The sequence below is a fragment of the Chroicocephalus ridibundus genome, chromosome 14 (assembly GCF_963924245.1).
Source record: "Chroicocephalus ridibundus chromosome 14, bChrRid1.1, whole genome shotgun sequence".
Classification (NCBI taxonomy): Eukaryota; Metazoa; Chordata; class Aves; order Charadriiformes; family Laridae; genus Chroicocephalus; species Chroicocephalus ridibundus.
Genome location: NC_086297.1, coordinates 7,614,959 through 7,627,837, shown reverse-complemented (window position 1 = coordinate 7,627,837; position 12,879 = coordinate 7,614,959). Strand labels below are relative to the sequence as shown.

At 50.8% G+C, this 12,879-nt stretch overlaps 1 protein-coding gene across 1 annotated transcript in view; it reads left to right on the top strand.

The window, feature by feature from the left end:
• Positions 1–2,820: 2,820 nt before the first annotated feature.
• Positions 2,821–12,879, top strand: part of ACSF2 (acyl-CoA synthetase family member 2) — a 38,215-nt gene continuing 28,156 nt past the window's right edge. Inside the window, exons 1-4 of the mRNA XM_063351992.1 lie at positions 2,821–2,970; positions 9,149–9,344; positions 10,784–10,912; positions 11,922–11,975. Of these exons, the coding sequence (XP_063208062.1) occupies positions 2,882–2,970; positions 9,149–9,344; positions 10,784–10,912; positions 11,922–11,975 (468 nt within the window). The 5' untranslated portion in view covers positions 2,821–2,881. The remainder of the gene's footprint in view (positions 2,971–9,148; positions 9,345–10,783; positions 10,913–11,921; positions 11,976–12,879) is intronic.

The following is a 12,879-nucleotide window of genomic DNA, read 5'->3' as shown; positions in this document are numbered from 1 at the left end:
TCCCCATGCCCATCATGGTGTACAGGACCTTGCACAGATGTTTGAGCTGCTCCAGCACATCACCCCACGGGTGCTTGGGTTAGACTTGAAGTTGCCAGTAGGTCTCTTCCAGCACCGAGAGATCTGTGTTGGCTCAGCACTGAAGTAACCGAGACCACAGAGCCTCTGCGCAAAGGCACCCCAAAACAGAAAACAAGGACTTGCCTCATGGAAAGTATAAAAAAAAAAAATCTGCTTGAGGTTAATGCGCTCTTGTCCAGGAGGTTATAGAAGTTTCTCGGAGCGGGTTACTGTTCGTCCAAAGGTGAGCTGAAATTACAGAGCCCTCATTTGAGAAAAGAAGTCAGTTGTGCAAGAACCTCTCCTGTCCCTCAGCTTTTCACAACGAGGTTTGGAGGGCAAGGAAGGGCCAGAGGACTGGTGGGGGAGCCTCATGTTGCCAAATGTCCCGACACGGCCACCAAGGGAGGTAGCTGGTTGCCTGACCCCCGAGGCAGTGGGGGACTCGCGTGAGGTGCTGTGCAGTTGCAGTCCCCTGCGCCCTTTCCCATCCCATGAGGCACCAGGTATAGCCCTGCTCCTGGGAGAGAAACCGGGGAGGGCTTTAAGGAGACCCGAGCAAGACCCTCTGCATGGCTGGTAAAGGCCTTGGTCTGTGCAGTGCTGCGGACACCGAAATCTGTGCTCCTGGGCTCTAGGTTTACGCAAGTCTGAGAGCCTTTGGCTCTCAGTGTAAGGAAACACGGGTGTAGATCCGTTACAAAACCTCCCTGTTTATTTAGGATTAACTTAAAGGCAGATTTTTAACTCTTCATTAGAAAGAAATGAAGAGTCGGTGTCACTGGTTCAGCCTGCCTTTGCTTTGACAATCTCGAACAAATGGACCGAAATGTCAAGGTCACAGTCACACTAACTTCTGCGTAGTTCTTGGTTTAATACATAACCGGGATTCACCCTGTAGGCTAATGATTGGAGTGTGGGAAGATCAAACTGAAAGTCAGCTTTATTTTTATTAAAGGTGAGGGGTTTTTGGATCCCAGATGTTGATGTTGGTTTTTTTCCTCCTGAAGTACAGACAAAGCTAATTGCTCTGTTCTGAGATGGTGAGAGGATAACTTCTGGCCATGAATGTCACAAAGCCTTACATCGTTTGCAGAAATGCATAAATTCACTTAGCTACTGATTTCAGTGGGACTGATGTGTAAACAGAGCTCCTGTGCGGGTCTGAAAAGACTTGAGACCTCCGTAGACAGACAGACCGTAATACGGGGCGCATTTGCACACTCTTCTAGACGAAGGCTGCAAGGAGAAGGGAGCAGGAACTGCTGAGGGAAATGGGATGAACAGTCAACCTAATCCTGATCCAATGATGCTTACCGTGGCCCTGGGAGCATGAGCTGGCTACACAGCCGGGGGCTGGAGACCCTTCCCAGACCCTCAGCAGATCTCTACCTTGCCTCACACAGTGTCCCCTCTGCAGCCACGGCCAATTTTCACGTTTCAAAGACAAAAATCTCCCTTCCTCTACCAAAGAAAACACTGTCACTGATGCCACCAAACGAACTCCTTGCGCACAAGATGCACATTGGGGAAAATCCTTCCTGCTTCTAAAACCAAATATCTAATATGGGAGGGCTGGCTGCAGGCTCTGTTTCCCTATGTGGCTGTGTTATGAGCACATTTATGGCTCTGGCATCTGAAATTCACCATTCTGGGGCTGGTATTGATGCCTTTCTTTGTCAGTGCCATTGTGCTCGACATGGCACAGACACACGGCGTCCAGACACACTGAGCTCCAGCTTCCACCCGGGGAAGAGCTGCAAAACAGCAGCTGGAGACCACCCAGCCGGTCAGTGGCTGAGCCAGAGACCGTCTGTGTCTCACCAACAGCACTCTTTGGTTAATGCCCGTATGGTATTTAAAAGACACAGACCATTTTCTGGGCTCAAATGTATAACCCGGTCCTTTCATAAGGATTAATTCGCTTTTGGCCATTGCTGTTGGCAATGCCCTGGAAGGAAGGCTGTCAGTCATTTCATGCGGGGAAAGACACGTGTGTCACCTCTTCTCTGCAGCAGAGCAGTGCTGCTGCCGTGGCCGAGTGCTCAGCGGAGCTCTGCACCGCAGGGCTGCTCTCCTGGTGCCTGCCCCTGCCTCTGCCCTTCGGTGAGGGGATCTCAGCCTGCCTGGCTCCAGAGGAGCCCTGCAGTTCCTCACTGGTCTCCCATAGCAGGGTACAGGCAGCCAGAGAGTGCCTAAAGCTATTAGTAACTGTGATAACTCATTAAGTGGAGAGGGCTGATAATCAATTAGTGACTCACAGGGCTCAGGCACCAAGAGATACAGATGGAGGAAAGTGGAGGCAAGTGGCGTTGGTTATCACGCACCAAAGTCCATCTCAGCCGGGGTGGGGGGGGCTCACTTGGGGTGCGTGGAAGGGCTGGGGTGTAGGGGCAGTTGGGGTGAGACGGAAAAAGGCTGATTGCGCGGTATGGGAAAAAGAGATCATGGAGGGGGGAGATACGGGAACGGACGGGGGAGATTCGGGGACGGATGTGCAGCGCGGGGGCTTGGAGGCTGGCGGAGGCTGGCGGGGGGTGGCCGGCGGGGCTCTGTGACGCCAGCCGTGTGCCGTTGCGGGGGTCCCCCGCCCTGCCTGACCCCCGTCCGGCCCCCGCGGCACGGGCAGGGCGGGCGCTTTCTCCGCTCCCCGTCCCAGCTTCCTCCCCCCCGGCGCCGACCGGCGGAAAGCCCCGGGGCGGTGGGGAGCCGTAGCCCCCCCGAGGCGGGGCGGGAGCGGGTCCGGGGCGGGCCGGGGAGGGCACCGCCCCTGCGTATCGAGCGCCGGGCCGGGCCGCCGGGTCCTGCCGCCGCCGCAGGGATGGCCACGGCGCGGCTGGCAGCGCTGGCCCGCCGCGGGCTGCCCCTCCTGCGCCGGGCGGGTGGGCGGCGGGGAGCCCCTCCGGGCAGGTAGGGACGGGCTGCGGGGACAGGGGCTGCGGCGACAGGGGCTGGGGCTGCTGGGGAGGGAGAGTGTGGGGACAGGGGGTGTGGGCTATAGGGGATGGAGGGCTGTGGGGACTGGGGATAGGGAGCTATAGGGGCAGGGGGCTGTGGGTGAGAGGAGATGGGAGACTATAGGGCATGGGGGCCATAGGAGACAAGGGGCCACGGGGAGAAGGGATGGGGAGCTATAGGGGACAGGGGGACATGGGGAGAAGGGATGGGGAGCTATAGGGGACAGGGGGGCATGGGGAGAAGGGATGGGGAGCTATAGGGGACAGGGGGGCATGGGGAGAAGGGATGGGGAGCTATAGGGGACAGGGCTGTGGATGAGAGAGAATGGGGGCTATAGGGGATGGAGGGCTCTGGGTATTGGGGAAGGGGGGCTGTAGGGGATGGGGGCTGTGAGTGGGAGCAGATGGGGGACTACAGGGGATGGAAGGCTGTGGGGAATGGGGATGGGGAGCTATAGGGGACAGGCGGCTGTGGATGAGAGAGGATAGGGGCTATAGGGGATGGGGGGCTATAGGGGACAGGGGTGAGAGGGCATGGAGGGCTGTACGGCACAGAGGCTGTAAGGGCAGGGATGGGGGTTCTAGGGGATGGAGGCCGTGTGTGACAGATGACGAGGGCTGTAAGGCAGCTGCAGAGCTCTATGTTTGTCCAGCCAGGTGGGTGGCTGCTTGCAGGGAGGGCAGGTTCATCTGGAGGTTTCGCTCTCAGTATGTGTTGCTGTCCCTTGGCTCCCCTAAAACCCCACTAAAGTGTCAGAAGCCAGGCTGCATCCCCAGGGTCTGCCTCCTCCCTGGCTTCGGAGGGAACCAGGGGCAGGGATGAGCCTTGCGCAGCATATGGAGGGATGTGAACTTGTGCCCAGATCTGAGTTGTCTTAGCAGCAGCAGCTCCATCCTGATTGCAGTAATGTGAAATGTATCACACAGCTTCTCCATCCTCCTTCAGCACTCTGACTTGCGGGCTTTGTCGGGCAGCGTTCCTGTCCTCCTGTGGTGCAGCAGGGTGGCAGGGGGCACTGGGGTGCCAGCAGTTCCGGGACACCGAGGACCTCTGGAGTTCGGGGGGTTCAGGCCAGTTCTTTGCCTTGCTTTTCTTCAAGGCTGCCTCTCGGAGCAAGTTTGTGGGAAAGATCAACAATAGGAGATCAACTGGCTTTGGGAAAAACTTTGAAGGATTAGCTGATAATCAGAGCCTAATGCTCACTGGGAGGTGTGACCCCTCAAGAACTGTGAGGAGCAGCCCTTGTTTTTTCATGCACGGGGTCCGGGTGTTTCTTTTCAGCTGGGCTGAGATTAGGAGTGAGGTGGCTGAAGCCCAAGTATGCGGCTGGGGCTGAGACTGCCATCTCGGATTCCATTCTGAGGAGGTGGTATCAGAAGGGAAGCATGACAGAGTTCACTGCAGCTTGGGCCCCTGTCTAGAAGCGAAACCAAGGGGCAGGAAGCAAAATGCTTGGAGGAAGACACAGTGTATTCAAAGGAGTAAACTCCTTCTAGTAACATTAAAAAAAGTTTATTAAATTCTGCTCCTAGCGTTAGGCAGCGTTTGTCCTTTTGGCAGGAGTGCAGAGGGGAGAGAGGTGCAGTGGAAAATGAAATCAAAAAGTCTGCTGTAGTAGGAGTCTGAAAGCTCTGGGGTCTTGATCTGTCGTCAAACCAAAACAAACAAACAAACAAAAAAGTAATGAGAACCTGGTTAACTCTTTAGCCAAGAGGGTTTGTTTTAAAGAGTAAAGAAGAGGTAAGGATAGAGCAGAGCCGGGTTAACTTTCAGCACCTGTTTATTGCAGTTGTGTTATGTAAAAGACTCAAAAGCTCTTGGTTTGGGGGGAGAAGCTCCTGGTAGACATCCATGAACAAAGGAACTGGCTGGGGAGTCTGTGGACTTCTGCAAGTATGAAGTCTGTAGTGAGGACAGTTCTCAGGCCTTGGGAGAGCAGAGCCATTCACCCATGTGCGGAGGGGATGGCACGGCAGGTTGGGTCAATGTCCTTCAGCGCTGCACAGCGGGAGATTGCTTGTGGGCTCGTGATAGGGGACCTGAGGTTATGCTGATGCCTCTGCCTTGTGTTCGTCTCTTATCCCTCCTGATAATTTCTGTAGAGACTGGTGAAGAGTTAAAGATGAAAAATTAAGCTGGTTATCTTAGATCAACAACCATAAAATGTTAGTTGGGGCTATTCAGAGATAAATACGCAGAACTCCTAGGATTAGTCGAGAGTTCTTGCTTCAGTCTGATTGTTTCTGCTTGCTGCCATCAGGCAGGAGTGCTTTCTGGGGCTGCCAGCACTGGGCTGCTTGTGGCCTTTCGCACGAGGTGGGGAGGGAGATGCGTTCGCCCTGGGTCTCTGGTGTTTCTCTGTTCAGTTGTGCTGCTGAACTCCAGAGTTAAGGAGTTTTGCAGGAGCAGCTGAGTGCTGAGGCTGGCTTGTTTGGAGGCACCGCAGGCCGTCTTGCTGCTGGAATGTGTTGCTAACAGAAGGTATGAGCTCTCGAAGAGTAGTGTTTAACAGTCTGTGCTGAGACCCAAGAGCAAGTGGCGTTTTATTTGCTCTCCTCCAGCTGAGGCAGGGAAATGAGAGCTGCTGTAAGATCAGACCATAGGTCTTGTTTTATCTCCAGCAGTACCAGATGATTCATAGGAAGAGGTGGAGGGTGAATTACTTGTTTTCTGTAACAAAGATTTTAAAAAAAAAAAAAGATGATTTCTAAATGCTTTAGGCCCTTTCTTTGTAGAGGTCGCCTGATAAATTCTTTCAGATCAGATACGCTTGCTTGCTCTTGGCTGTAGGCAGAAGGGAGGCCAACCCCACGTTTTTTCTGGCATGATATTGCTGATAATGAGTGTATCTCGTATCTGCCTTGTTCCTTGCATTCCTGACCCCCAGTGCTTCCAACAGCCTGCTGTGTTTTATCCCACACCTTTCACTTCTGCCATGGCCAGGAGATAAGTGATACAGAAATGCTGAAGCACATGCAAACATCAGAGCAGAATTCAGGGAGCTTAAACTAGATAAGAACTGTGAATTTTGCTTTCCTTAATGTATTTGAAGAAACCATATGAGCAAGCGCTTTGAGAAGAGTTAGTGACTCTGGGTTATGAGCATGGGATATCTTAGGCCCTAATTTTGAAACTGCTGATACATTAATTTGAAGATGTGAATGCTTGGCATCTTTGAGAGCAAGCTGTGTGTGTTTTCACTCTGTGAAGGGAACCACCAGTATTTTCACAGTGTTTTGGAGTGCAGGGCTTTGTAAAGACATTTTTTTCTGCTCTTTGATGCTGTTTTATCCCTGTGGTTGGGGATATGGAGGGAGCCATAGCTGTGAGGACTGGAGGTGGAACTGTCATTTGGCTCTGCCTTTGCAACCTGTTGCATTTAGTGTGAAATTCTGTTCCCTGTGAGGTCAGTGAAACCCATTGGCTCTTCAGGCTTGGAAAAAAAGGAGAGGATAAGACCAGAAAGCCTGGTCTGCCTAGTGCTTTGCCAAGACATGACAGTGTAAAATGCCACCCTTTTCATTGGCAACGGTAGAGGGTTGTGCAAGAACCTTTTGAAGGCTGACTGCAGAGAGCAGGAGACTGTTTCAGCTGCGCTTTCTGGATTTTGATTGAGTTTTCTAATAATTGTTCCTCCTCTCCCCAGTCTCCTGTTGTGGTAGGGTTTTTGTTTTTCAGTCCTGTGATGGAGGAATATGTTGGACCAAATTTTTTGCTGATTACTTCCTCAGGTGGTATCCCCAGAGGAACCATGCAGTCCGTGAAATGCTTCTGTTTACTTCCTCCTGCTCCAGCCCAGCGTCAAGCCTGCCCAGCTCCCCGTGACCCCTGAGATGGTGCTCAGGGAAAGTTCTCTGTCCTGGTTTGCTCTTGTGCAACCAGGTCAGTGGCTGCTCTCTGTCCGCTCCAGCCCTTCCCAGGCTGCCAGAGCGGCAGGGACTTCTCTGTGCTTCAGCTGGCAGAGAAACGTGGGGTCTTTAGGGACAGGCTCTGCTGAAACTGGCGGCAACTTGGCTTTAGAGAGATGTGAGTGTGTTTGTCTCCATTAAATGTTTTTGCAAACAGTCTGCGGTTTCCATGTCTACCCTCATGAGTGACTGAAGCTGCTGGTCTGAAGCCACCCTATGGTGATGGGACAGTGTTTCAGCCACCGTTTCAAACAGCAAGCGGCTGTGGCAGTGGCTGCAGTGGCTTTTACTGCTTTCACAGGAGCTTTCACCCATTGTTGGGCTAGGGAGAGCTTTTTCAACCTTTATTTTATATAACCTATATTTATAAAGGCTTTTCTTCTGCAGAGCTTGCTTTCATCTCCTAGTTTATCTGCATGCCTTGCCCAGGAGCTTCCAAGCAACAGAAGATAGTTCAGTTTAGCGCTTGTTCTCCCTCCTCCTCCTCGGGCAGCTTTGATGTGAGTTGCCCAAGAGCAGAGCTAGGAGGGCCATCTGATCAGAGCCGGTGGGAGTTGCACAACCCTCCATCTGTCAAAAAGCCGTGGAGGAAGAGGGTCGGGCCATTCTCTCAGCTGTCAGAGCAAAACTTCCTGCAGAACGTAAAATCTCGAGACTGAACTCCACCCTGTAGAGCAAGTAACCTCATGCTAAGTTTTGTTTCTTGTGGGCAGGAAAACAAATATTTTGTGGTAAATAGCACCAAGTCTTTGCAGAATATTGATCCCGTAATGAACAGGGAAGAACTGAGTTCAGGCAGATCTTTTTTTTTTCCTCTTTGGGGCGGGGATCCCTCCTATTATACACTGAATCTGCAAACTCACGGCATTGCCTCTAAGCTATGCACCCCACAAGTGTTGCTTCACCCTGTGCTTCCTGGAAGATCATCTCCTCAGGTGGGAATGGAGGAGCTGGGAGCATGGATGGAGGCAGGGAAGAAGTGAGGAGGGACAGAGAAAGTGGGGGGCTTCCCGGGGAGGAGGGCAGACGGAAGCTCGGAGCAGGATTAGGTGGAGAGAGAAACTGGGGCAAGAACTGCAGCTCTTGGATGGTCAGGAGCTGGGGTTTGAGGGGAGGTCACTGCTTTTTCTGCTGACGATCAGACCACCCTGCCCACATCTTCTCATTGCTGCCTCTCCTGACTGTGTTCCCTCTCCAGCTTGGCCTCCAGCACAATATCTCCGTGCTCCTCTCAAGGACCCTGCCATGCTATTCCTGCCCAGGTGCTGCTCTGCTGGAACACCTCTCTGCTCTCCTCCCCTCCTACCCCGTGTTTGCAGTGGGTGTAGGCGCCTCCACCGTGTGACCCTGCTGTATTATTGCCCCTGCATTTCTCCCCTCATCTCACTGGTAGCTCCTCAGTTTATTGATGCTGTTTTCAGTACCATAAACTCTCTGCGGTCCAGCTGGCAGAGACAGTGAAGCATGCACAGCCTGCTTGCTGTTGTATACACAGAGCATTACTTTGCAAATGCCTCTCAGTTACAGGTCAACTTCTTTGAACTCTTCTAAACAGTTTTATTCTGCAGGATTAGACTCTCCTCTGCAGACCTTTCTGGAGACTGATAAAATGACAGATCTCTCTGACTTTAATTTTAACTTTCTCTTTCTGGGTCATCTGCTCTTTCCAGCAGAGAGAAGCCAGTTGGGGAAATTTCCTTACAAGCCATTTTTATCGTGTTCCTTCCAAGTTATTTGCGCTATTGAATGTTGTAGAAAGACCAAATCCAGTTGCCGTCTCTCAGCAAAGTCCATCATCTGTCCAGATATCCCAAAATGTCCAAGGCAGCTTTCACCCCAGGTGAATGACTGTAGGACTGGGCTGTGCCCAGGCTGCAGGGCTGCTGCAGGCTCCTTCCCCGCCAGAGAGCAAGGTCCAGGTTTCCAGCGGTGGGATGAAGGTTCTGCCTGTGGGCACAGGCGGGTCCAGGTGGGTGCACTGGGGTTACTGATGCTGTCTGCATGCCCAGTGCCCCCCCCCGGCTGCTGCACATGCTTTCCAAGTGCTCTCGGAGGTCTTCCTCATCTTGACCCGCTGAAGTGGCTACCCGTGGTTCCCACTGGCGCAAGGACATGCATCGGGTAGTGCTGGTACCGTAAGCAGGTTGATAATCCTTCCAGATGGGGAGAATTGTATTGATGGGTTATGTTAAAAGATAGTATCTTCTCCTTTTCTTTCACAGAGCCCTGCACACAGCGATACCCTCTGCCTCCCAAAGGGTGACCAACAGCTATGTCCGGGGGACCTTAGACATTCCTCTTCTTGCCAAAACCATGGGACAATGCTTGGATGAGACCGTCGAGCGTTTTCCTGACCGTGACGCCGTGGTCTTCTGCCGAGATGGGGTTCGGAAGACGTTTGCTCAGTTCAAAGAGGAGGTGAGTGTCTGGTTTGCCCCTTGGAGAGCACAGGTGGGTGGATAGTGGCTTCAGCAGACCTGATGGAGAAATGGAAACAGTTTCATCACTCAGTTTAGGAATGAGCTGTGTCTTATGCAGATCTTCACCCTGGCCCTAAGCAGAGGGTAACAGCTCCTCCCTGGCACCACCGATGGGCGTGTGCTGCCTTTGTCCTCCTTAGAGTCTCGAGATCAAAGGGAGAAGGCAACGTATGTAAAATGCTGAATATCCCCGAATGAACTTTCATACTTAAAAATTATCACCCCTATCTGATGTGTTATGGGCTGGTGTTTTTGTCCACGGGAGAAAATCCATAGTGTTTTTCTCCACTGGAGCAGGCTCCAGCTCTTGTCTTAGTCACTCTGCTCTGAGTGTCAGAGGTCCTGAGAGTGTGGAGGTTTCTAGTCCAAGCACAAAGGCACCTGAGCGAAGTCAAGGGCTTGGTCTCAATATGACATAGAAAAACAGGTGTGGGTGAATCTATGCATGTGTACATATACATGCATATTGCGTACAAATATATGTCTATATGGATTCTGAATGGAGGGGCAATATTTCAAGCTAAGTACTGAGAAAGTTTCTATTAAAGGTATGATATGATCTTGGATAGGAGGAATTGTTTTTTGGGGGTTTTGGTTGGTTTGTTGTTTTGTTTTTGTTGGTTTTTTTGTTTTGTTTTTTTTAGATTTACTAGTGTTTTGGCTACATCCATTCAGATAAATAAGATCAGCTGTGTTTACCCTAATTTTAAAGAGTAGGCTGTTATTCAGAACTAAATCAGAGAATAGTTATTCTTCATATCTCTTACAAGGTAGAGTTCATAAATTCATTTGAGAGCATAAAAAAGCTCTACTAACTTTCCTGAATACCTCAGAATATTTTTACATGCATCTTCACACAATAAAGTAGTCATGTTGATACAGTGGCTGAGTTCAAGTTAATGAAGATAGGAACCCCAGACTGGTCAAAAATCACTTGATACAGTTTCCTTCACCTGAGTCCATCTCCTCCGAGTAAGCGATATGCCAAAACATTGGCAGATCTAATGGTGTAGATGGGCACAGCGTATGGGTAAGGCTTAGTCCTAAGTTGAGTTGATGAGGAGGTAGACACTTAGTCATTGGGCAAGAATTAATTTGCAACTATTTTTACATCATTGCTTATTTTGGCTTCCTTCCTGCTTTGTTGTATTGTTCCACGCTTCTTATTTTTGTGCTTTCAGTCGACCTGCTAAGCAGGGGCTGGTCTGTGCTCTGTGGCTCAGAAGATGCTGCTGCTGACAGACTGCAGCAGAGGTACATTCTGTCCATTTTCAGCTGCGAAGACGATGCTTTTCCCCCAGAAAGCAGTGCCTGGAGACAGATATCCCCCACTGCATCCTGTGTGTGATCCTCAGGCTCTTGTCTGGTATTTTACAGGTGGACCGGGCAGCTGCTGGGCTTCTGGCTCTTGGCCTGAAGAAGGGCGACCGGCTGGGAATGTGGGGTCCCAATAAATACGAGTGGGTTCTCATGCAGTTTGCAACTGCCCAGGCAGGAATCATTCTGGTAAGGAGTTTGCTGTGTCTGGGATTTTAGCAGTCTGCTGGGAAAGGAAAGGGACGCAAAGAAGCAATAAGAGATACTGGAGAGTAAAGTTTTGTCTCTTTTTTCCGTGCTCTTACTGAATCCAGTATCTAAAGAAGATCTGTGAAGCCCTCTGCGTCTTTGTCCTCCACTATGTAGGAAAGCAGACTGCAGAGGAAGGAGGAGCAAGAAACGGACTGCTGTGAAGTAGCTTGTAGCAGCTGATGATAGATGGAGACGTGCTTTTGCCTATGGGACCATTTTTATGTAACGTGCTGCTGTCCTAAAGCTACCAGTTATTTAGATCCCTCCTAAATAGGACCTGTATTGCTTCATGGTGCAAATGCTCACTTAAAAATCTAGTCCAAGTTGTGTATCCCCCAAAGCCAATTTTCATTTGAGAGTATGACATAGCACATTCACCAAAACATGTCTTATTTAGACAGTGCACCATGGTAAGGACAGCCGTCTACCTTCCGTTTTCTTCATCGTGGCTCATCCCGGTGTCTGCTAAGACACAGTAACAGGGTGGATGAGCATGGCTCAGTATGAACCTGGTGGTGAACTCAACTCCAGTGGGCAATACTGCTTCCATGGAGAATTGGACAGGAGAAAGCTGGTATTTTCATGGTTGTCCGTTAAGAAACCTGACTTGCTCTTGAGTTTTGAGTCTTCAGTTCAGTGGATTGAATGTCTGCCTGGGAGACAGGAGGTCTGGTTTTGGTTCCTGAAAGTCTGTTGTGACTATCTGACCTCACATAAATCTCTTTTCTGATTGTTTTCTTTTGTGGAAACACAGGATTCCACTATTTTTTCTGGAGAACGTGAAATCCCTGTAGTGAGGAGCTCTTAGTTCTATGTGTTGGAGAGGGGGAGAGGCTTTGAGTGGAGCTTGGCCCTGGGAGAACTCTTCTGTTGGAATATGTGTTAGGGGAGAGGGTTTTCAAGGCAAGAGTAACTCTGATCAACTTTCTTATTTCTCCCTCTTAAGGTATCTGTGAATCCAGCCTACCAGGCCCTTGAGCTGGAGTTTGTCATCAGGAAGGTTTGTATGGCACTCGCTGGGAATGCTAATTGATTCGTTATGAGAGCGCATACAAGCAGCCGTCTGTTAAAGGGGATAGTGGGGACACAGTACGGATGGGCTTCTGGTTAAGCCCTTGGGCATATCAGGGAGAGCTGGCTGCAGAGCAGGGCTGGTGGTTGCCGTGTGGAGGGAACACCAACCCTCAGTGACCGCGGGGATGAAGCTGCAGTTCAGTGGTCATGTTTGTTGATACTCCCTTTGGCTGCCACCCTGTCTGTTTGATGGAGGCTTCTGCAGCCTTCTCATCCCTCTTTGCTAACAACCATGTACTGCCAATATGGCACGAGTAACAACCATACTTGCCAGCAATCAATTACTACGGAACGAGGAGAAAAAAAAAGGCAAGACTAAATATCTGACCCAGGGACTGTTCTACCCAAGAAGCTGTCAGCCAGGACAGCAGAGACTTTGTAGTAATACAGCGTGAGTGCAATCTCTAGAGGCAACATCTGTCTTATGTCAGTTCTGAGTTTCCCACACTCACGCTCCATCCTGCCTGGGAGGGAGAGCACTGCCCGGCCGTCCTGCCTGCCTCCTGCCCGGGGCAGAAATCACCATCTGGGATTTTAACCTTGAAAGTAGAAAGGAGGAAGGCTCAGAAAGGACCAGCCTACTTGGTAGCTTGATTTTTCCTTCTTAGATGTGTCCTAGGCCTTACTGTCCTTGGGCTTAACCTGGTTTAAGTCCTAGGTATTGCCACTGCTTGACATCTTTCTTCTGTGGCTGCCTTGGCTACTCTCGTATACTGGCCTGCGTTTGAGTTTGCAATGTGCAGCACAACAATCAGTTTAAACTGTTCTGGCTCCTCAGCTCCAGTAGTGAGGAATCCAGGCTACTAAACATTTGATGACTAGAAATTAAT